This window comes from Coenobita brevimanus, chromosome 71, assembly GCF_032717465.1.
Source record: "Coenobita brevimanus isolate Jiangsu-jjx chromosome 71, ASM3271746v2, whole genome shotgun sequence".
NCBI classification, from domain to species: Eukaryota; Metazoa; Arthropoda; class Malacostraca; order Decapoda; family Coenobitidae; genus Coenobita; species Coenobita brevimanus.
Genome location: NC_137024.1, coordinates 51,445,175 through 51,467,131, shown reverse-complemented (window position 1 = coordinate 51,467,131; position 21,957 = coordinate 51,445,175). Strand labels below are relative to the sequence as shown.

The 21,957-nt window shown below is 41.4% G+C and overlaps 1 protein-coding gene across 1 annotated transcript in view; it reads right to left on the bottom strand.

Annotated features, from left to right (window-relative positions):
- Vps13 (vacuolar protein sorting 13C) overlaps positions 1 to 21,957 on the bottom strand; it is a 1,164,731-nt gene that overhangs the window by 397,451 nt on the left and 745,323 nt on the right. The window contains exons 51-52 of the mRNA XM_080277871.1: positions 20,256 to 20,414; positions 8,895 to 9,053 (exon numbers count right to left, since the gene is read on the bottom strand). Coding sequence (XP_080133997.1) covers positions 8,895 to 9,053; positions 20,256 to 20,414 — 318 coding nt within the window. The remainder of the gene's footprint in view (positions 1 to 8,894; positions 9,054 to 20,255; positions 20,415 to 21,957) is intronic.

Here is a 21,957-nt window from a genome sequence, read left to right as displayed (position 1 = left end):
CGATGGATTTGTTCAAGAGAACCTAGCACAAAGGGAAATTCAGCACAGAGTGGAAGTGTTGCATCAAGTTGCATCTGAGGAGGCAGAGAGAGAGAGTGGTAGCGAGGCAGCAAGAGGTGGCGCCAATACGTCTGGCGTGGCTAAATAAGCCCGCCACGCGCCTCGGATACTTACCCCCAACATCCATTAAACACCTCAACCTGGTCTCTGTGGTATGTTTCTCCTCATATAATGTGTACTGTACAGTTTTTATTGTTTGTATCTCACAATGCAATGTACAATAGTGATTTGATGAACTGTATTGCAAGTGAAAATGAAAATCTGATGTTACTTTAGGATAACCGGGAACCAATTAGCCTTTTTGCCATAAAGACAATGCCCCAACTTTCGCTAATTCTACTTTCGCGCATTATTTTTGGACTCAATTAGGCACGAAAATTGGTGCCCCACTGTACTACTGTACAGACATAAAAAAATAAAACATACAACTAATTACTGTAGTATATGTGCTGCGGCTGGAGATCTGTGTCATTGATATGGTGCTAAGTCACATGGTGGGACCCTATTGCTCCTCTGGCTTATCCTAACTCCTTCCAAGGAGACACACACGCATGTTGGTTCTGTGAAAAACATGGTCCTATCTTACCTCCGTCTAATGAGACCTTGTGCCAATTCAGAAATCTAACCTGAACATGGGGTATTTATTTTTTATCGTTGTAAAATTTGCCTATAACATCACTTTTCAGACACACATGCATAATTTTTACTTCATTCTAACAGCAGGCATTGTAATTACGAAGTTAATTTCATCCCCAAAAAACATGTGCCTACCCTAACTCCCTCCATGGAGACACACATGCATGTAGGTTCTGCGAAAAACACAGTCGTATCTCATACTTACCTCCGTCTAATGAGACCTTGCGCCAATTAAGAAATCTAACCTAAACATGGAGCATTTATGCTTTACTGTCATAAAATTTCCCTATAACATCACTTTTAAGACACACATGGATAAATTTTACTTTATTCTAATGGCAGGCAGTGTAATAATGAAGTAAATTTCACCCCTGAATAACACAGGCCTAACCTAACTCCCTCCAACGTGACCCTGCGCCTACCCCACATAAACATGGAACATTTATTTTTCATCCTTGTAAAATTTGCCTATAACATCACTATTACGACACACATGGATAAATTTAACTTCATTCTAATGGCAGGCAGTGTAATAATGAAGTAAATTTCACCCCCGAATAACACAGGCCTAACCTAACTCCCTCCAACGTGACCTTGCGTCTACCCCACATAAACATGGAACAATTATTTTTCATCCTTGTAAAATTTGCCTATAACATCACTTTTGAGACACACATGGATAAATTTAACTTCATGGCAGGCTGTGTAATTATGAAGTAAATTTCACTAGACAAGTTCACAGACCTTACGTAAACAAGGAGCATTTACAATTTACCCCAAAACATCATTTTTTTAGAATAATCTGCAAGAATTTTCCTTTAATGGCAGGACTACCTTTACATGTCCTACTGCCTTCCTTTAAACATGGCACTGCCTCCTTTACAGAAGGCAATGCTTCCCTTTACATAAGGCACTGCTTCCTATGCACATTGCACTTTATCACCGTAACCTGCCAAAAATTTACTTGTTAAACATCGATTTAAGACATTTTCTTACCTGCTAGGCATTAACTTCCAGTAGAGGCCAGTCTCATCAATGCTGAACACCTGCTTGGGGTAGTATCCTCCTTCCTCGATGATCTTCTTCGGGTGTTCTGGGAAGGAAGATGCAGCGTCGATGTCAGCACTAACAGACTCCCCTTGAATTCGAACATTGGTGAGACTGGCCTTCCTCTTGAGGCGCTCAAACCACCCACGGCTGGCCTTAACCCCTAAACCGCAGGGTTGTTTTTGCCTGACTTGCGTGTCTCGCGGGCATATTCATGCTCTGACACTCTAAAAATATTTGCCAAAAATCAGTTATTAGTCCTAGAATATTATAATTACATATGCATATGGCACATACCTTCAGCTTTCTCTCCTGGGATGTTTGTTGAGCCTTCGTCGAGTACCGTAGGACTTGTGGAGACCTCTGAAGTTGGGTAACGAAGTCTCCACTTTACACTTCCCGACAACCCGTAATATGATTACCATAGCCTGATATTATCACTAGAAACACTACTCTATGATTCTCAAATAGTTTGGAATCCATACTCCAAAAAAAAAAAAAAAAACTTTGAAAGCAATGAAAATCACGAGCGCGTATGACCTTCCCACTTGACATTGTTCGCCTCTGGTGTTCTGTCATTTATTATTCATAAAAACACTCACAGTTTATATTTCTATTACTATATAACACTTATATATATCTACAGTCTTTATCTATAAGTTTCCTTCAGTAATAGTAGTTTATTGTCACTGTAGGCATTCAATTTCTCTTTCAGTAAAATACGTAGCATTCACTTTCTCGTCCTGTATACTAGCGTTGAGAGTGAATCTGTAACTTTCATTTTCACTTTCATAACTCATAGTATTCATACATGCTAGAGTGAAACTTTCACTTTCATTACTCCTAGTATATATACTCGTTGTTGGAGTGGCCCTGGTGAGAGGGGATAGTGTTTGGAAACTCCCTGTACTGTTGTTTGCAGATGATACTGTGTTGTTGAGTGAAGATGAAGGGGAGCTGCAAGGCTTGGTGGATGAGTTTGGGAGTGTGTGTAAGAAACGGAATCTAAAGGTGAATGTAGGGAAGAGTAAAGTGATGGTCTTTGAGAGAGGTGAAGTCAGTGAATGTACAGCGAGGTTGGATGGTGAGGATTTGGAAAATGTGAGTATGTTTAAGTACTTGGGTAGTGTGATGAGTAAGGATGGAGGTTTGGAGGGTGAAGTGCTTAAAAGGGTACAGCAGGAAAGAAAGGTTGTTGGTTCCTTGAAAGCAGTGATAAGAAACAGGGAAGTGAGCATGGAAGTGAGAAAGTTACTACATGACAGTATTGTGATACCAACTCTAACGTATGGAAGTGAAGCTTGGACGTTGTTGGAAGGACACAAGTCAAAAGTGAAAGCAGTGAAAATGAGTTATTTAAGAGGAGCCTGTGGAGTCACATGGAGAGACAGGCTGACAAATGAGGATATAAAGGAGCGTTGTGGTGTGCATGTGGATGTGATAGGAAGCGTTATGAGGAACACACTGAGGTGGTTTGGCCATGTGGAGAGGATGGAAGGTGAAAGACTGACGACGAGAGTGTATGTGAGTGAGGTGGAGGGGGGAAGAGGGAGGGGGAGGCTGAGGATGAGATGGAGGGATGGGGTGGAGAGGTATATGAAGAGAGGGGAGTGTGAGTTGGGAGCAGGGCAGTGAAATGGCGGGGGACAGGACGACGTGGAGGTGATTTGTTTGTGGCCACCTCAAACGGGATTGAGGCATCTGGCAATAGATAGATAGATATATACTCGTATTCTTATATTACTACTCATTTACATTTCTATTTACATTCTCTATTTTATTTACATTATTTACATTTCTATTTTATTTACACTGTGTTATGCAGTCACTTGCAGTAACTTATAAAACTATTTTCCACTGCTACTTATAAATTTACATTACTTATACATTTACACTGATTGCTTTCACTTGCTGTTTACACATTATTTACACATTATTTACATTTCCACTTGCACTGTTTTACTCACCAGATAGATCGCAGCCACTGTCTATCATTTTCATTGACAAATTAGCCAGTTCATGTTCCACAGTCACTTACCCCTTTACCTCTTTCCACACGAGGTTTAGTAGGGGGTAGAGGTCACAGGGCCCTTTGCATGGGGCTAAAAAGTGGCGTAATTGGGCAGGCGCGAATCCGATGTGCTTTCACCTTGAAAGACGACAGTAAACTGAATACAGTGTGGTGGCCTGCCTGCCTAGGAGAAGTGCAATGCTGCCAATATCAAGGTGAAAGCTGCTAATATATAAGCTATGAAATGACTGGCAGGAAATCTAGACAATACATAATAAATTAGGTAGTTCCAGGTGAATGTAAATATCACTTAGGCTTCTCCCTTCCTTTCTCATATATATTTTTATTACGAGAATAGATTATACGGCATATTTCAAGGGGAAATAAACAGCAAAAATTAGCAAACGAGTGCACGTGAGGTGTTGTCAGGTGATAATTAGCCAATTCCAGGTGTATGGCACTCTCACTTACCTTATTTCTTTTTTGTATATATTATTTGGTATAAGAATAGGGCATAGGGCTTATTTCAATGGATGAAATCAGTGGAAAATTCCAGGGAAGATTTACTTAGTGTAGCATGGACGGGCAGGCGAGAGGAGAGGGTAATGGAGGGGGGGTAGGGAGGGGAGTCAAGAATGGGGAGAAATGGCTAAATTGTCAACAATGGATGGGAGTACAGATGAGATTAGGAGTGCTGACTAGTGTTGGACAATGGCAGTACTGATAGATGATACAAGCCACCACTTGAAAGCCCAGGAGAATTCAAAATAACACAGAATCACAAAAGTGACGCCCTGCGGTATGATCCCTTGCTCCCAAGCATCACGAAAGTGACGCCCCGCAGTTAAGGGGTTAAACACCTCAGCCGAGGAATCACCAGAGGAAGGCACTGAAGGAGCAGCCGCAGAGTCGCTGCTGGTGGACGGCACTGGTGAAGAACTCCCTGCCTCTTCCACTTCTCCCAGACTCTCCCAGATTTCAACAGACCTTTCTTGAATAAGGGACAGAGACATTGGGATGCTTTTCTGCCAGCTGTCCTCCATCTACACAATTAGGAGCTGCTCCATCTTCTCCATGTGACAGCTGCGGGTCCACGTGTCTTGGCAGGCGGCTAAAGATGAAGAGAAGGAGGTGGCCATCTTCTTGTACATTTCCTTTTTCTTCGTCACAGTCCCAATGGTTGATGGTGCAAGGCCTATAGCTCGCCCAATCTCCGTGACTCCCTGCCCCTGCTCGTGACATCTTATTATTTCCAATTTCCTCTCAAGAGTGAGAGTACGAAGCTATTTCTTCTTTGCTGCTGGTTCCCTGGATGCTGGAGATAATGCAAGGCGCTTGGGAGGCATGGTGAAAATGCAAAAAGGTAAAGAACAGCGAAAAACAGCATAACGTACAGCAAAGCTGAGAGGAAAGGACGGATGTGACTCGACTGGGAAGCACATGAAAATGTGTTTACCACAGAGGGGTTAGTTCGTTTTCTCGCCACAAGTGAGCGCGGTGCTGTGCAGCACGCCCATTTTGAATTTTTCGTATTTCCTCTCGTATTGCTTTTCATACCATCGAGACAGATACTTTCATATTGTGGAATGTGTCCTACATTTATCGCTTTCGTACCATCAAAAATTTGTACTTGAGTGTTCGTATTTCAAGGACTCACTGTATATTCATCACTAATATTTATTTCTTTTCTAGTAATTTACTGGTAACCCTCCCTTTCTCCCTTTTCTTTATCATTCTCTCTCTCTCTGGGGGTCATCCCTATGCTGCCAAGGATAGGTTACGTTAGGTTAGGTTAGTTTAGGATAGGTTAGGTTAGAAGAATAGATTACGGTACGTTAAGTTAGGATGTAAAACTGAGGAACATAAATATGCTCCCTCTGTCTGCATTCATAGCTATACATGCAGACAGAACAGTTATTTTCTTAAAATCATACTAATGTTGCTCCAGATACAATATTGTTATTACTTATTTGCAGTGGAGAGTTTCAATTTCTTCATAGATTGGCCTGATATATCTCATTTGTTTACTCCCTAAGTCTCAGCCTTTTGAATGACACTTGATTTATTGCCAGAGTTTTAAATGAAGATGTACACCACAGTCAGAGGCCAGTGTGTCATGTCGTGAAGTATGAGCTGTCAGTGACGAGCACCACTCTCATTTGTATTTATTTACTAATTTTTTTTTATATATTAAGATTCCCTAATTAGTGCAATGTTTTATATATATATAGGCTATAAGGGAGCTTAAGATTTTGTTACAACCTGCATAAGTGCTAACATTTGCCTTAAACACTGGTGTGATGTGAGCCATCACAAACAACTGCTATCACAGATTCCGCGCCCTCTGTCGGGCGGCGCCACCGTTCCAGGAGTTACACTTTTCCCATAGAGACTTGCACAACTGTCCCCTCTTATCTTTCTCTATACTCTTTGATCTAATGATTAAATAAAAAAATTCAGTTACTTCACTCTCCACATCCACCGCAGCAGGAGTGCCCTTATTCGTACGAGGTCTGTTCAGAAAGTATCCCATCCTAGGCTCTAAAAAAATAAATTGCTAACCTCTTGAGCTAGGACACTAATCCCCCTCAAAGTATGCCCCTTCTGACTTGATACACATAGTACAGCATTTTTCCTCTGCCAGTAAAGTTTTTGAAAGTTGGTTTTTGGTATCTCCTGCAGGTGCTTCATCTCATTTGTCATGATCTCTTCTCTCAGATGAACATTGCTCCAGACACGCTAGAATGCGTAAATCACAATCCAGACTTTCTGAAGACTGTTATCACTGGAGATGAGACTTGGGTGTACAGGTACAACCCAGAAACCAAAGCACAGTCGTCCTAGTGGAAGCATGCAGGGTCTCCTTGGCCCGAAAAACTTATGACAGGTCCACAGCACTTGCGTGTTGACAGCTTTTTTTTTTTTTTACTAACGTGGTGTTATGCATCACAAATACACACCAGAAGGTTAGACTGTCAACAAACATTACTATCTCGACATCTGTTGTCTTCTTGGTGAAGTACAGCGTAAGAGACCAGACCTTTGGAAAGCAGCAAGCTGGAAGCTGCACCATGACAATGCCCCTGCCCATTCATATTAACTGATTCAAGAATTTTTGGCCAAGCACAAAATCCTGCGGGTCCAGCAGACTCCCAACTCACCAGACATGGCTCCGTGTGACTTTGGGTTATTCCCCAAGCTCAAAACTCTTCTGAAGGAGTCCTGATTTGAGACAGGAGAAGAAATCATGATGAATGTGACAAAGCACCTGCAGAAGATGCCAAAAACTGAGTCTGAAAAATGTTTCAGGCAGTGGAAAGAATGCTGGTATACATGTGTCAAGACAGAAGGGGCCTAATATTGAGGGGGATTAGTGTCCTAGCTCAACAGGCTAGCTATTTTTTTTTTAGAGCCTAAGGCTGGATACTTTCTGAACAGACTTTGTACTCCTGATAGCATTCAACAGCATCCCACCTACTCAATATATTTTCAATACCTTCCATCTTCCTTGTCTATCTTCTCTGTCACATGCATTCTCCACATTCATGAAGGCTGCATACACCTTCTGTCCCTTCTCTAGTTACATTTCCACTAAGCATCTACAAAAAAATATCTGATCTATGCAGTCTCTTCCCTTCTTAAAACCCTGTTTTTCTCCAACTAATTCCTAGGTTATTTCCTTCACCCTGTTGACTAGTATCTTGTCCTATGACAGTGATAAAACAGATACCATAAGATTCGTCCCCCTTTCTTTGGAACTGGGGAACCATTATATCCAACTTTCAATACTCTGGGACCCTACCTTTCTTCCAAGCCAAAATGCACATCTTCCCTATCAATTCCTGCGGCTTTACCTATATTGACTTCCTTAATTGCTTTGGATGCTTCCATTCATCTAATCTCTTCCTCTCTTCTCACTCCACTTCTTCTTGCCATTCCCCAACCACTTATATTTGCATTAATTTTGCTCACTATATACAGTACAACAATTCATTAAAATGTTCTCTTCATCAGCTCACTTTCTCTACAAAAATTTTGCCTTATCTTTAACCCCTCTACTACTTCCCTTACTACCCTGTCTTACTTTCCTGATCTCCTTCCAAAATAGATACAGTAAATTCCCTCCATTTCATAATCAGATTTCTTCCACACTTTTCATCCAGTGTTTTCTTAAGGTGATATCAAATGAGGACACTGTACACAGTGTACAGAAGGGTATTGACAACCAAACTCAGTGTTCCCTATCACATGATGCACATCAACAGTCACCTTCTTTTTCTATATTCAATTCACCCTACTCGGCTGACCACAGCCAAGGTCGCTTGTCTCAACTCCCTAGTAGACAAGAGCCTGCTAATGAATTCTGCAATGGGTATTGCAGTCCTCACCTTGCAGGAAGAGGAAGATGCCCCTGCAAGAAGACAAAGAAGGAACTCAAGATAGCAGATGATGCATACTACGCAGCCACAACCAGGGATAATTTGATTGAGAAGGAGAAGACTAAGAGTTTTGGACAGTGATGGTGAGCATGGACATCCACGAATGAGTCTGGTGGCACTCTGCGCTTGGTTGTCCACGACACTCATGCAGCAGCATATGTGGACGTCCGTGGCAAATTTGGATGTCCACAGGTCCCCGTGTAGGAGCCACTTTACTCTCTCTTCACCTCCTTTTCCCTATATGTAAGTTTCACTTCCACCTCTCCACATCCTCCATTCTTCTACTTCCCATCCAGTCACCGCATGCTTTCATACATACATACCTTTCCTATTTTAACCCTTTCTTACAGTCTTCATTCACACCTAACATTCCATATGGCCGTGGGCAGGCAGGGTTACCTGACACTTACCATCCCTTTTCTTTTAGTCTCCCTGACACATAGAGAAGACTTGGAAAATATTCTTTTTCCCTTAACCCCAGGGATAAACGCAGGTCCTGTGGTTAACTATCCATGTGTAACATATAGTTTCTGGATATACTGTAAGTCATTTTGCTTGTTCCTCAATGTAGAGTCAACTGCAGGTAGCATGACACTGAGATGGGAGGCATTCCCTACTACTGATAAAGCTTAGTAAATTTCATAAAAAGGAAATAAAGACCGGGCTGCAATATACTTCAATAAAAAATATACTGTCAATACCTGGACACATGAGCTGAGTGTGACAACCTTACAGCCACTCTCAACTGAGATGCTGGCTACTAGACCCCACTTCTCTCCAAAGCGTTGGTGCTCAACTTCAAAGTAGCGTTTATCTGCTCGAGCTACAGGCACCATCACACTGCACTCTAGGGCTGGTAGCTGCAATAAATATTTAAAAGATTATGATGACTATGTGATGCTGGATGGACCACCATATATCAAAATTAGCATTAGATAAGACAGTCTGTATGTATCAATATGATACTGATTACTCATTTATTCAGTGTTCATTTAATAAATGAGCCTTTACTATTTTTGTTGAATTCTCTTCTTTATCACGATGATAATTCTATCCAGTCTATGTGGTAGTAAGTGAAAAGGATTCAATTCCTCCATCTACCACATGCATGTGAGTTGCTCCATCTAATGCAAAATGCCCCATGGCTAAAATATTCAGTCCCTAAATTTAATGAGAGGACCTGTCCCTGACCCCTGAGTAGTACAGTGCAACCTCTAAAATTCAAAGTACTTGTGTCCACAAACTATTTGACCTTTTGAAAATTTCAAATTTAAGAAAAAATATTTTTATAGCTATCTTTGCCTTAATTTTCATACTACAGACACACTTTCAACAAGGGCTTTGCAGCATGGTCTAATTAGCTTGCATTAGGTACTGTATCCTCTTGTCCAGTGTTTTCATAACACTGACAATATTTCTTTTATCTCTATTAACTCAAGGTAATGACAACTATCAGTACAATACTCAATGCCATCCATAAAGTATTTTTCTTGTACTGGGTGTCCCCGATAAACAAAAGGGTTAGGTACCTTTAAAATCTTTTGTATATCGATTTTTTGTATATTGAAGCATTTTTCCCCATAAGAAACTTAAGAAAATGAGATGTGTTAAAGGAGCCCCCCAGAAACTGTCAACTAACTACTCTGTCCTGTGCTTTGCTGGTTGTAAGCTCTTAGTAGAAATGTTAACAAAAGCTAAATGAACTTTAAGCAGTTGTTAATTAATCAAATTACTGAGTAAAAAATAGAAAACAGTACTGTACAGTATATACAGGTAAGGCCCGATCTCACTCATGCTCTGGCCTTCCTCGCGCCTTTTGATAATTTCGAACTTGTGCTCCAACGTCAGGATTTGCTGTTTTTCTTCTTGAGAGGCTCCACAGATGATGGTGACGAAGGTGAAGGATCCCTGGATGGCATGATGCAAGATGCGAAAGATTCTCGGAGTACAGAAGGCACGCACTACACAGCCGGGGACCGGGAACAGACTGGGACAAAGTGGAGATAGTTGCTTGCCTCGCCATACACGACAGTGGCGTTGTGGTTGGTCACGCACCAAATTTGAATTATTTTATCGTAGCCCTTTTCATACCATCGAAGCATATGCCTTTCGTATTGGGGAATTTGTCCTATATTTTTCACTTTCATGTTTCGATTTTTCGTATGGTACAGTATAATGGGGCTTCGTATATCGGGGACTCCCTGTATATTTTATTTCCTCATCTTCTGTATGCCATTCTGTTCCAAAATACTTTGCAGTCGTACTGATATATAAATCCATCAAAAAACTGTAAGGGAAAATAATTTTTTATTCATATATGTAAAACAACTAAGTGAATAAAGTACAGTAATCCCTCACTTATCCGAACGCGCAGTTTATATCCGGAACTATTCATTATCTGGATACTGGATCTTGGCTCTATTAAGCCAATATCCAAATTTACTTGCTATTATCTGGATGTAAAAGTCCCCGATAACACTGGGCAGCCAGCTGACATGTTTGAATACTCAGTGTTGTGGCCACTGGGCTTGAGCCATGAGCGGGAAATAGGATGTAACCCACAACCACAGCTACAATATCTGTGCATCCCCATACTGAATGGTCAAAGTCGCACGCTGGTCCGATCACTCCTAAGGAACCTCCAGCACCTGAGTAATATGACTGTAACCCACAAGCGGTGTCAAAACATTTGTACGCATCCCCACCAAATGTCCAAAGTCATGCAGCCACCGGGCTAAGTCTTTCCCAACTGCCACCATGCATCAAACACAGACCATAAGCCATGAAAACATGTTCGGTTACAGCAGCCATCTGCCTTTCTACCGAACATCCAAAGTCGTCCAGTCACTGGGAGTTTTGTTTCTGAATGGCCACCATGCATCTAACAGACCACAAGTGCCCGTCCGCCTCGTGACAGAAGGGTGAAAATCCTGACCAATACCTCACTTCTCCCCTCCTCCTGTCCCTCCTCCATACCCTCCCAGCTCCCCCCTCGCTCCCTCAGTCCCTCCTCTCCTTTGCACTGAAAGAACTGACTCACGAGTTTTAAAATTATTTTGTGATTTATTTGAATACTACTGGTTTTATCGTAATTCTGAAGTGACCAGGAAAGGCTCATGAAATCCAGCATCTGGACATGTCCTTTACTCTAGGAAGATGCTGACAAAATTTTGCACCCCTGGGGGTAGGGGGGTTTCAAGAATACTCCCTCAGTATCCCTGCTTGTCATATGAGGCAACTATAAGGGTTGGTGGTGGGTTAGTGCCCCACCCCATAAAAAGAACTAGATAAACAAGCAAATAAAGCACCTCGGACCAGGACGGACCATACGTTGACGACTAAGGAACGGACAAAGGACATTCTGAGGGTGGGGACATGGAATGTGAGAGAAGTGAATGATAAGTGAAAGAGAGAGAGATTGTTCAAGTGCTTGAATGGATATATGTGGACTGACTGAAACTAAGTGGCTAGGTGAAAGGGTGAGAGAGTGGGAATATGGTTTAGGTATATGTGCGGGAGTTAATGAGAATGAGAGGGCAAGAGAGGGAGTATGTCTGATGATATGCAAGAAGTGAAAGGAGAATATATGAGAGTATGGAACAGTGGGTGCAAGGATTGTAAGGGTGAGGATAAAAATAGCTATAGAAGCGTGGGCGATTGTATGTGCATATGCACCAACAGAGGACCGAGTGGCAAGAATGAAAGATGAGTTTTGGGAGAGTGTAGAAGCATGTATGGACAAATTTGAGAGGAGTGAGAGTGTGCTTTTGATTGGAGACATGAATGGCAAAGTTGGGTATGTACAAGTGAATGGAGTGGTTCGTCAGTGGGGTGTGCCAGCTGAAGCAGATGGGAATGGTAGTGCTTTGGTGGACATCTGTGCTGGTAAGGGGTTGGCAATAGCTAACACCTACTTTCGGCATAAGATGATCCACAGGTATACATGGAGAGTAATGAGGAGGATTGATGGTGAATTTGTTGAACGAAAGGCAATGATAGACTGTGTGTGTCTGGATGAGCGAATGAGAAGACAAGTGTTGGATGCAAGAGTGTGGATAGGGTGGGGGAATGGAGTCTCAGACCATCACTTAGTGATGGCCAAGGTAAAGCTGCAAAGAAAATGGATGAAGAGACGAAGGGGAAGACAGGAGGAAACAGCTCAGTGAGAAGAGTGGAGAAGCTGCAAGATAGTGAGAAAATGGCAGAGTATAAGAGCATAGTGGAAGAAAGATTGGGAAGGTATGAATTAGAGCAGATGGAAGGGGTGGAAGATGTATGTAAGATATTCACAGAAGAGATAGGCGCAGCATGTGAGGTGGTTTGTGGAGTGAGGAGGAGATGCAAGGGTTTGCAAGGGACAGCATGGTAGAATGATGAGGTGAAATGAGCTGTGGAACAAAAGAAGAAGGCATATAGTGAATGGCTCGCGAGTAGAGATAGGGGAGAAGATGACAGAGAGAAGAGAGAGGAATATGTGAGCAGGAGAAGGGAGGTGAAGAGACTGGTGAAGGAGAGTAAGAAGAAAGTGAATGAAGAATATGGGAGGAATCTGAGTGTGAAATGGAGGAAGAGTAAGAAATTGTTTTGGAAGGAGGTAAAGAAAGTAAGGCAGTGTGAAAGGGGAAATAGTAGGGAAGTGAAAGAGGAATAATAGATTGTTGGTGGAGAAGACAGAGAAACTGAGAAGATGGAAGAAGCACTTTGAGGATTTGCTGAATGTAGAGAGTGAAAGCAGTGCAAGTATAAGAGGTTGGGGAATGGCTGGGAGAAGAAGAGATGAGTGGAGGGAGGAAGAGATCTGTAGGGCAGAAGTAGTGGAAGCAATGAAGATCAAGATGGGAAAGGCCCCAGGAATTGATGGAGTGTGTGGCGAAATGCTGAGGTATGGGGGTGAGATTGTTGTGAAGTGGATATGGAAGTTGTGTAGATTAGCTTGGGAAGAGGGAAGGGTTCCAGAGGACTGGAGATCAGGTATAATTGTTCCTTTATACAAAGGAAAAGGGGAGAGAGAAGTATGTGGTAACCATAGGGGTATTTGCCTTCTTCGTGTGACTGGAAAAATATATGGTAGAATACTCACTGATAGGGTTAGGCATATGACAGAGGAGCTAGTTGGAGAAGAACAAGGGGGATTTAGGAAGGGAAAAGGGTGTGTAGATCAGATATTTGTTCTAAGATGTTTAGTGGAGAAGTATCTAGAGAAGGGAAAGAAAGTGTATGCTGCCTTCATGGACTCAGAGAAAGCTTATGACAGAATAGATAGGCAAGGTATGTGGAAGGTATTAAGAATACATGGAGTGAAGGGGAAATTGCTGAGTGCTGTGAAGAGTATGTACGAAGGAGCTAGGGCTACGGTGCGAGTGGATGGTGAGCTGAGTGAGTTCTTTGATCTCAATGTGGGACTGAAACAGGGTTGTGTGATGTCTCCATGGCTGTTTAATATATACATGGATGGGGTTGTAAAGGAGATGCAAGGTAGGGCAGTGGATGTGGGGGTGGCTCTAATGAATGAGGGTGAGATTTGGAAGATTCCAGTGTTGCTGTTTGCTGATGATACAGTATTGTTGAGTGAAGATGAATGGGAGTTGCAAGGTTTGGTGAATGAATTTGGGACAGTGTGTAGGAAGAGGAATCTGAAAGTGAATGTAAACAAGAGTAAAGGTATGGTGTCTGAGAGGAATGAAGTCACTGAATGTACAGTGAGGTTGGATGGTGAGGATACGGAGAATGTGCGTGCATTCAAGTACTTGGGTAGTGTGATGAGTAACGATGAAACGTTGGGGGATGAAGTGCGTGAAAGAGTACAGCAGAGAAGGAAAGATGCTGGTTCACTGAAAGCAGTGATGAGAAATAGGGGGGTGAGTATGGAAGTTAAGAAGTCACTGCATGACAGTATTGTGTTCCCTACCGTGACGTATGGAAGTGAGGCGTGGACCTTGCAAGAGGGGAACAAGTCAAGAGTGAGAGCAGTGGAAATGAGTTACTTGAGAGGAGCATGTGGAGTGACATGGAGGGACAGGTTGATGAATGAAGAAGTGAAGGAATGTTGTGGGTTGGATGTGGATGTGATTGAGAAGATAAAGAGAAATACGCTTGAGGTGGTTTGGATATGTGGAGAGAATGGAGAATGAAAAACTGACTAAGAGGGTGAATGTAGGTGAGGTGGAGGGATGGAGAGGGAGGGGTAGACCAAGAATGAAGTGGAGGGATGGAGTTGAGAGGTATATGAGGGAGGGGGGAGTGAGTTGGAGGGAGGGTAGTCAAATGTTGGGTGACAGAGTGACTTGGAGGCATTTTGTCTGCGGCCACCTTTTGCAGGATTAGGGAGTCAGGCTATAGATAGACAGACAGAAGTTTTACTCTTAAACACTATTTCTTACAGCATTTCTGTACTTTTACTAATCAGTTTTCTGTGTTTGTAGTAGCTTATAAGTATAAACACCAGCAAAGATGACAGTATACCATTTATACCAATTTAACCAATTTCCAGTGGCATATTTGGCTGTAGAATTGTTTTGTGGCCCCGGAGCAGCTATCACTGGTGTCAGATAACTGGTTTTCCAACCATCCTGAGTTTTTTTGTGGACATTGTTTATGCACTGTTTCATTGGTGTTTAGCATTAATATGGATAATCCTATGTGTGTTCTGATGTTTCAATATGGCAAACTGACGTGAAAACAGTTCCCAAATCAGGATGGGTACTGTACATACAGTAGTGTATAGGTAGGGTGATTCTGGTTTTCATTTTTTTTTCATGGTTTTCTTGGTGTTTAGCATTACTCTGGCTATTTCTAAGTGTGTTTTGATGTCTAAATGTGGCAAACTGACCTGAAAACACTGCCAAAATTAGGAGGGGTACTGTACCTACAGTCGTGTATAGGTCGGGTGTTTTTTGATTTGCAATTTTTTTTTCTTTCGTGGATTTCTTGGTGTTTAGCATTACTTTGGATATTTCTATGTGTGTTTTGATGTCTCCATATGGCAAACTGACCTGAAAACAGTGCCAAAATTAGAAGCGGTACTGCACATACAGTAGTGTATAGGTAGGATGTTTTTTTTGGTTTTCATTTTTTTTTTAAATGGTTTTCTTGGTGTTTAGCATTACTTTGGATATTCCTATGTGTGTTTTGATGTCTAAATATGCCTAAATGTCCAGAAAACCCTGTCAAAGAAAGCAGAGATACTGTAAAAATAGGTTAGGTATAAGCTGGAAGCCCGGTATAGGTAGGGTCTGAGTACAGTAAGGGGATACTGTTCTTTATCTGGACACCGCCACTACCCGGACATGCCTTTGGCTCTATTACGTCGGATAATTGAAGGATTACTGTGTTTACATCATTTAGCACTGCCTTGCACTGCATAACAGGTGATCAGCTGACTGCTTATAATACAGCCTGACTGATGTGATGTGATGCTACACTTTTCTTTATATACTGTGCACTGCTCACCCACAGAATGCTAAGTTTTATTTACTGTATGTTGTATATTATGATAATGTACACTTATACAAGTCTACATTATTGTTGTCTTGCAGAAACATTGGAATCTCAAACAGTGATACAATACGTGTATGTACATCTGTACACGTGTAATGAGTAGGAACGGATGTCAGAGGTTTATTTCTTCTGTGAAGTTACATGGTAATTTACTCAAATACTGACTGCACAGTGCTTTAAGTGACATAAATCATCAAAGAGAAATATTTTAGAAGGTTGCTGCCTACCAACAAACATGCTTATGTTATGAGTAGACTTTGCTAGTTGATGACGTCTGACAAGTGGTGTTTCGTGGTTAAGGGATATTTACCATAATTTCACTGGGCAAAGAACTTGAAGATCTTGACACGCTGCTTTATAATGTCATATACTGTCATGTTTCTAATACCATCACTATCCTTGAGAACATGTGCAAAGATACTTATTTACTCTGGTTTCGGTCTGGACAGAACTTCTGAGTATTTTCACACTGCATGCTGCACATGCTTGCATTTCCATCACCATAATCATCTCAGTACACGTGCACACACACTACATATCACTGTGGCTAGATTGTAATGTTGCGTACTTTTTTCATGGCACTGTACAAGTCGGTAATGCTAGGACACCTTTCTGAGGCTGCAATTACAAGAAACCTGAATAATTTTTAACTAAATCAAACAATAAAAAGTTTCTTGACCACAAGGAGTTAAGGAAACTTATTATGGGTAGCCAGATGCTTTACAGTAATGTCATCAGTACCAGATGGGTATCGTTGTCAAATTCAGATGCTAGAGTCTGCAGTCATTTGTGAACAAAGTGAGGGAAGGAAATAAAAATGACAAATCTCATAAATTATAGTATTTGAACTTTAGATGCCTCCAAACTTTAGACATTTGAATATTCAAGGATGCACTGTATATTAGCAAAAAACTCCAACCATCCCCAGGACACGAACCCAGCTGAAGTATGATAACCACTGGACCACTTGGCATCCACTTGATTAAAAAACCATTAATATTTAAATATTTGCAGACTTGACCATGCATACATGTGTAAGTCTTTTTTCACCTCTTGATAGCTATACAGTGATATTGGGTGCTGTAACTCCAGAACCACCAATCTGCTATCAAAAAGTATTCTTTAAATTCCTACATGTCCTTACGATTGTCAAACCTTATCTACAGCCTATCTATCTATCTATAGCCAGACCTTAATCTCACAAGGGGTGGCCACAAATAAAGCATCTCCATGTCACCCTGTCCCCTGCCATTTGCCGCCCTCTCACTAACTAACATCCCCCTCTCTCATATACCTCTCTACTCCATCCCTCCATTGCATCCTCGGTCACTCCTTCCCTTCTCCCCCCCCTCCACCTCACTCACATACACTCTCTCAGCCAGTCTCTCACTCTCCGTCCGCTTCATATGGCCACATCACTTCATTGTATTTCTCCTAACACTTTCTATCACAAACACATCCATACAATGCTCCTTCACTTCCTCATTAATCAGTCTGTATCTTCATGCAACTCCACATGCTCCTCTCCAATAACTTATTTCCACTGCTCTCACTCTTGAATTCCATCTTTCCAACGAAATCCAAGCTTCGATTCCATATGTAAGAGCGGTGATCTTAAGCAAAGGCTTTTTTACTTCCACGATCAATTCCCTATTTCTTATCACTGCATTCAATGAACTAGCAACCTTTCTTCCTTGTTGTACCCTTTCAAGCACTTCATCCTCCAAACTTCCATCCTTACTCATCACATTACCCAAGTACTGTACTTAAAACACTCACATTTTCCATTTCCTCCTCATCCAATCTCACTGCATTCAGTAACTTCATTTCTATTGAAGACCACAACTTTACTCTTCCCTAATTTCACCTTTAGATTCCATTTCTTACATACTCTCTCCAACTCATTCACCAAGCCTTGCCATTCCCCTTCATTTTTGCTTAACAATACAGCATCATCTGCAAGCAACAGAACAGGAATTTTCCAAACACTGCCCTTTCACATTAGGGCTGCTCCAACATCCACTGCCCTACCTTGTATCTCTTTTATAACTCCAACTATACACAGATTGAACAACCATGGAGACATGACACATCCCTGTTTGAATCCAACATTCTGATAGAAAATTCACTCACTTCACCATCCACACAAACTGCAGCCTTATCACTCTCACATATACTCTTTATGGCACTGAACAGTTTCCCATTTACACCATTAATTTTTAATATTTCCCATTTTCCTTGTCTATTCACTTCATCACATTCTTTTTCCAAATCCATGATGGCAGCATACAACTTCTTTCACTTCTCTAGAACTTTTCCAATAAACATGTTGGGATGAATATCTGATTTACACAACCTCTTCCATTCATGAAACCTCCCTATTCTTCGACTAATTCCTCAGTTATTTCTCTACACAACCTCTTCCATTCATGAAACCTCCCTATTCTTCTACTAATTCCTCAGTTATTTCCCTAACTCTGTCAATAAATATCCTACCATATACTTCTATTACACTAAGAAGACAAATGCCACTATGATTACCACATACTACTTTTTCCCCTTTTTCCTTTGTACAGGGGAATAATTATACCTGACTTGCTCTGAGACTCGACCTTCCTCTCAGTCCACACTGCACATCTTCCATATCCATTCTCCTACTATCTCTCCCCTATGTTTCAGCATTTTGCAACACATTCAACTGATTCTTGGGGCTTTCCCCATTTTGACCTTCTTCATTGTTTCCACTTGTTCCATTCTACTGATCTCTTCCTCCCATCTTATCTCCCTCTTACTGCTAGCCTTTCCTCCAGCCATTTATATTAATGTTACTCTCATTCTCTATGTTTTACAGTTCCTTAAAGTGTTCTCTCCATCTGCTCACATTTTCCCCCTTCTTGAACATCATTCAGCCATTTTCATCTTTTACTTCCTTACTACCTTCTGTATCACCCTCTCTTACTCTCTTAACCTCCTTCCAGAACATTTTCTTACATTCCCTCCACTTTACACTCAGTTTCCTTCTAAACTCCTTATCCACTCTCTTCTTACTCTCTCTTACTAATCTTTTCACCACTCTCATCTTCTCTACATATAACTCTCTATTCTGTCTCTCACCTACCTCCATGCCTCTGCTTCCCATCCACTCACTGTATGCTTTCTTCTTTTGCACCACATCTTGTCTCACCTCTTCACTCTGTTATGCTGTTCCTTGCACCCCTTTAATCTTCTCTTTCACCCCACACACCACCTCATATGCTGCACAGATTTCTTCTGTAAATACCTTGCATGCACCCTCCACCTCCTCCATCTGTTCCGAATCATATCTACCCAATTGCACCTCCACTTCTCTTTTATATTCTGCTTTTTTTTTTTTTTTTCATCCTCCTGCAACCTTTCTACCTTATTTGTATGGACTGTATCCTCCTGTCCTTTTCTCCTTCTATTCATCCAGCACATTTGTACCTTGATTCTCACCACTAATAAGTGCTGGTCAGAGTCCACATCCCAACCTCTGTATGCTCTCATATCCAGCACATATCTTCTCATTCTTTCATCCACGCAAACATAATCAATCATTGCCTTCCATTCGTCCAGCTCACCACCCACCCTTCTCATCCCTCACCACGTATCCCCGTGAATAATTTTATGCCTAAAGGGAGTATCGCCCATCACCAATCTCCTCCCAGCAAGGTGTCCACTAGAGCATTACCATTCCCATCCACTTCTGCAGGAACACCCTACTCACTAACTACTCCATCCACCTTCAAACTCCTTACCTTTTTCCATTCATATCTCTAATTAAAAACACTCTCTCATTCCTCTCAAGCTTTTCCATTTGCCCAGAACTCATCTTTCATTTTGCTTCCACGGTCCTCTGTTAGCGAATATATACTCAAGTCATCCATGCTTGTATTTTTAGTTTCAATCTTACCCACACAGTCCATGAACTATCTCAATCAAGTTTTCCTTCTCCTTGACCAGCTGCCTTCTAAGGCTAATGAGTCCAGCCTTTAGGAAGCATATCTGCAGTCTAGTTGGGGTTAGGATAGAGGCTGGGTTTTTAATAGGCAAGTTGGGGTGAGGCCAGAGATTTGGTGAACACATTATATTTATTATAAGTTAGTGGCATTCATGTGCATGGATTCCAGATGAACAGACACCAAGGTCAACATTTTTAAGTGTGCATACAGACAGTTCATCATTCTTTCAAAACATGACACTCACAGATACTCCCTTGACTGCAAAGTTCCTTTTCAATATTAGCAAGAGATTCATCATCATCAATATGCATCGGAGTAGAGATACTCCAACCTAAACCATTCATTACCATCATCATCCCTTTCTGGACAACAAAACTCTTTCTAACCTCATCCATATACATGTATAGGCTATGCTGAAGAATCATAAGGGACATCACAAAGTCTTCTCTCATTCCAACACTGATACTGAGTTGCTTAGACAAGCACCTACTCATATGCATACTGAACTATCATCTTAAAAACATTTCAATGCAGGGCAGTTATAGCAGAATTCTTCACTCTCATTTGTACACTTCAGTACAGTACCTTGACAGAGATGGTGCGATCATGTGCAGTCTGACACTCCGCCACTAAGGAGGCCACACGCCGGTGCTTAGGAGTGACTGCACGGACCTCAAACAATTCCACCTCTGCTCCAGACTCCACAGTCACCTCCTCCACTTGCTCTCGACCTTCACCTGCCACCTGCCATAACGAAGCAAAGCAAGTGAGTCATGGGAATGTGCCACATTTTCTAAAATGACTAGCTAAAAATTTATCAGGAAGATTTATTTAGTATGTGGTAGGTGGGGGCACTCACCATCCACTCACTCAATGTAGTGCTGCTCTCGGGTGTCTGCCCTTTCCTCTCCTCCCTCCATTCCTTCCCTCCTCTTCTGTCTTTCTTCATTCTTTCCTCGTCCTTCTGCTTACGGGTGACTTTACACTCCCTCTTTTGTCTTTTTTTCCTTCATTCTTTCCTCTTCCTTCTGCCTACAGGTGACTCTACACTAAGTGACAAGCCTAATAGTTTCCTGTACACCAGGAAATCATTTAGTAAGCTGGATGGTAACCATATAACCAAATTATGGTGTTTGGTGGTTTACTGGGTAATTACAGCACTCCAATTGGATTGAGCTGGTGAAGGCTTATATCCAATGGGTGGTTGGGGTTATTGCTCATGTAATACCACTCAAAGATGGGTGACGCTGGTCACTCTCATCTTAAATGTCATGACCAATTTGCCTAGCCCCGGGCTTCTACGTTCCTCATGGGGCAACATAGGATTGGATGATGGATGGATGGATGGATGGGGAAAAAAAAAAAAATCACACAAACACACTAGTTTCTGGAATGTTCAAGACACTCATAAATTACAAAATACAGCGTAGTTCAATCGATCTAAAAGATATTTTGTGGTTCTAAGCTAGGCTGTGAAGTTGTCTTTCTTACCTTTCTAGCCCCTTCACTGCTTTTTTTTACATACTTTCAACCACACAAAAAGAAAAATGTTACACTTTTAAAAAATGGATCACCACCATTATGATCAAAATTTAATACAGTACATCAAGGACTTTTGCTATAAACTCTCAACCTAATAGCTTCTCAGCTTCTTTCTCTATGCTGCTTTTTTTTTTCTTTTTTTTTTGAGAGGGGAGGTTAACTCTTTTGATACTTAGGGTTGCGGTGCAAAAATCACCTGCTTATTACTGGATGACGAAGGCTGCATTGAGCCTAATCTCACCCACTCATTACTGGACGACGCAAGCTGCGTCAAACAAAATCTCTCCTTGATGTTTTTGCTTCATGGAAGAAAAAACCATCGTAAAGTAGCACATAACTTATTTTCACCGAACGTTTTTATCAACACCATAAACAAATACACCTATTCACCACTTGATTTTTTCGCTTTATGGAAAGAAAAAACATCGTAAATTAGCCCGTAACTTTTTAGCCGAACTTTTTTTCAACACCATAAGCACGTACTGTACATCTATTTGAAATTACGTAAATAAAAAACCTGGCAGATAGAGCCATAAATAAAGGCAGGGGAAAAAACAGTTTTGCAAAACACCACTCCCACACTGTGGCACGACCATAAGATAATTTCTTTTTGCAGTATGTAAAACCAACCTGAATTGTCCTACGGTACATGTTTATACTGTATACCAAAATGTAGCTAATGATGTTTCCTAAAACTCTTTCTCAGTAACAATTACCATCGCACTGCAGTGTGACCATAAGATAA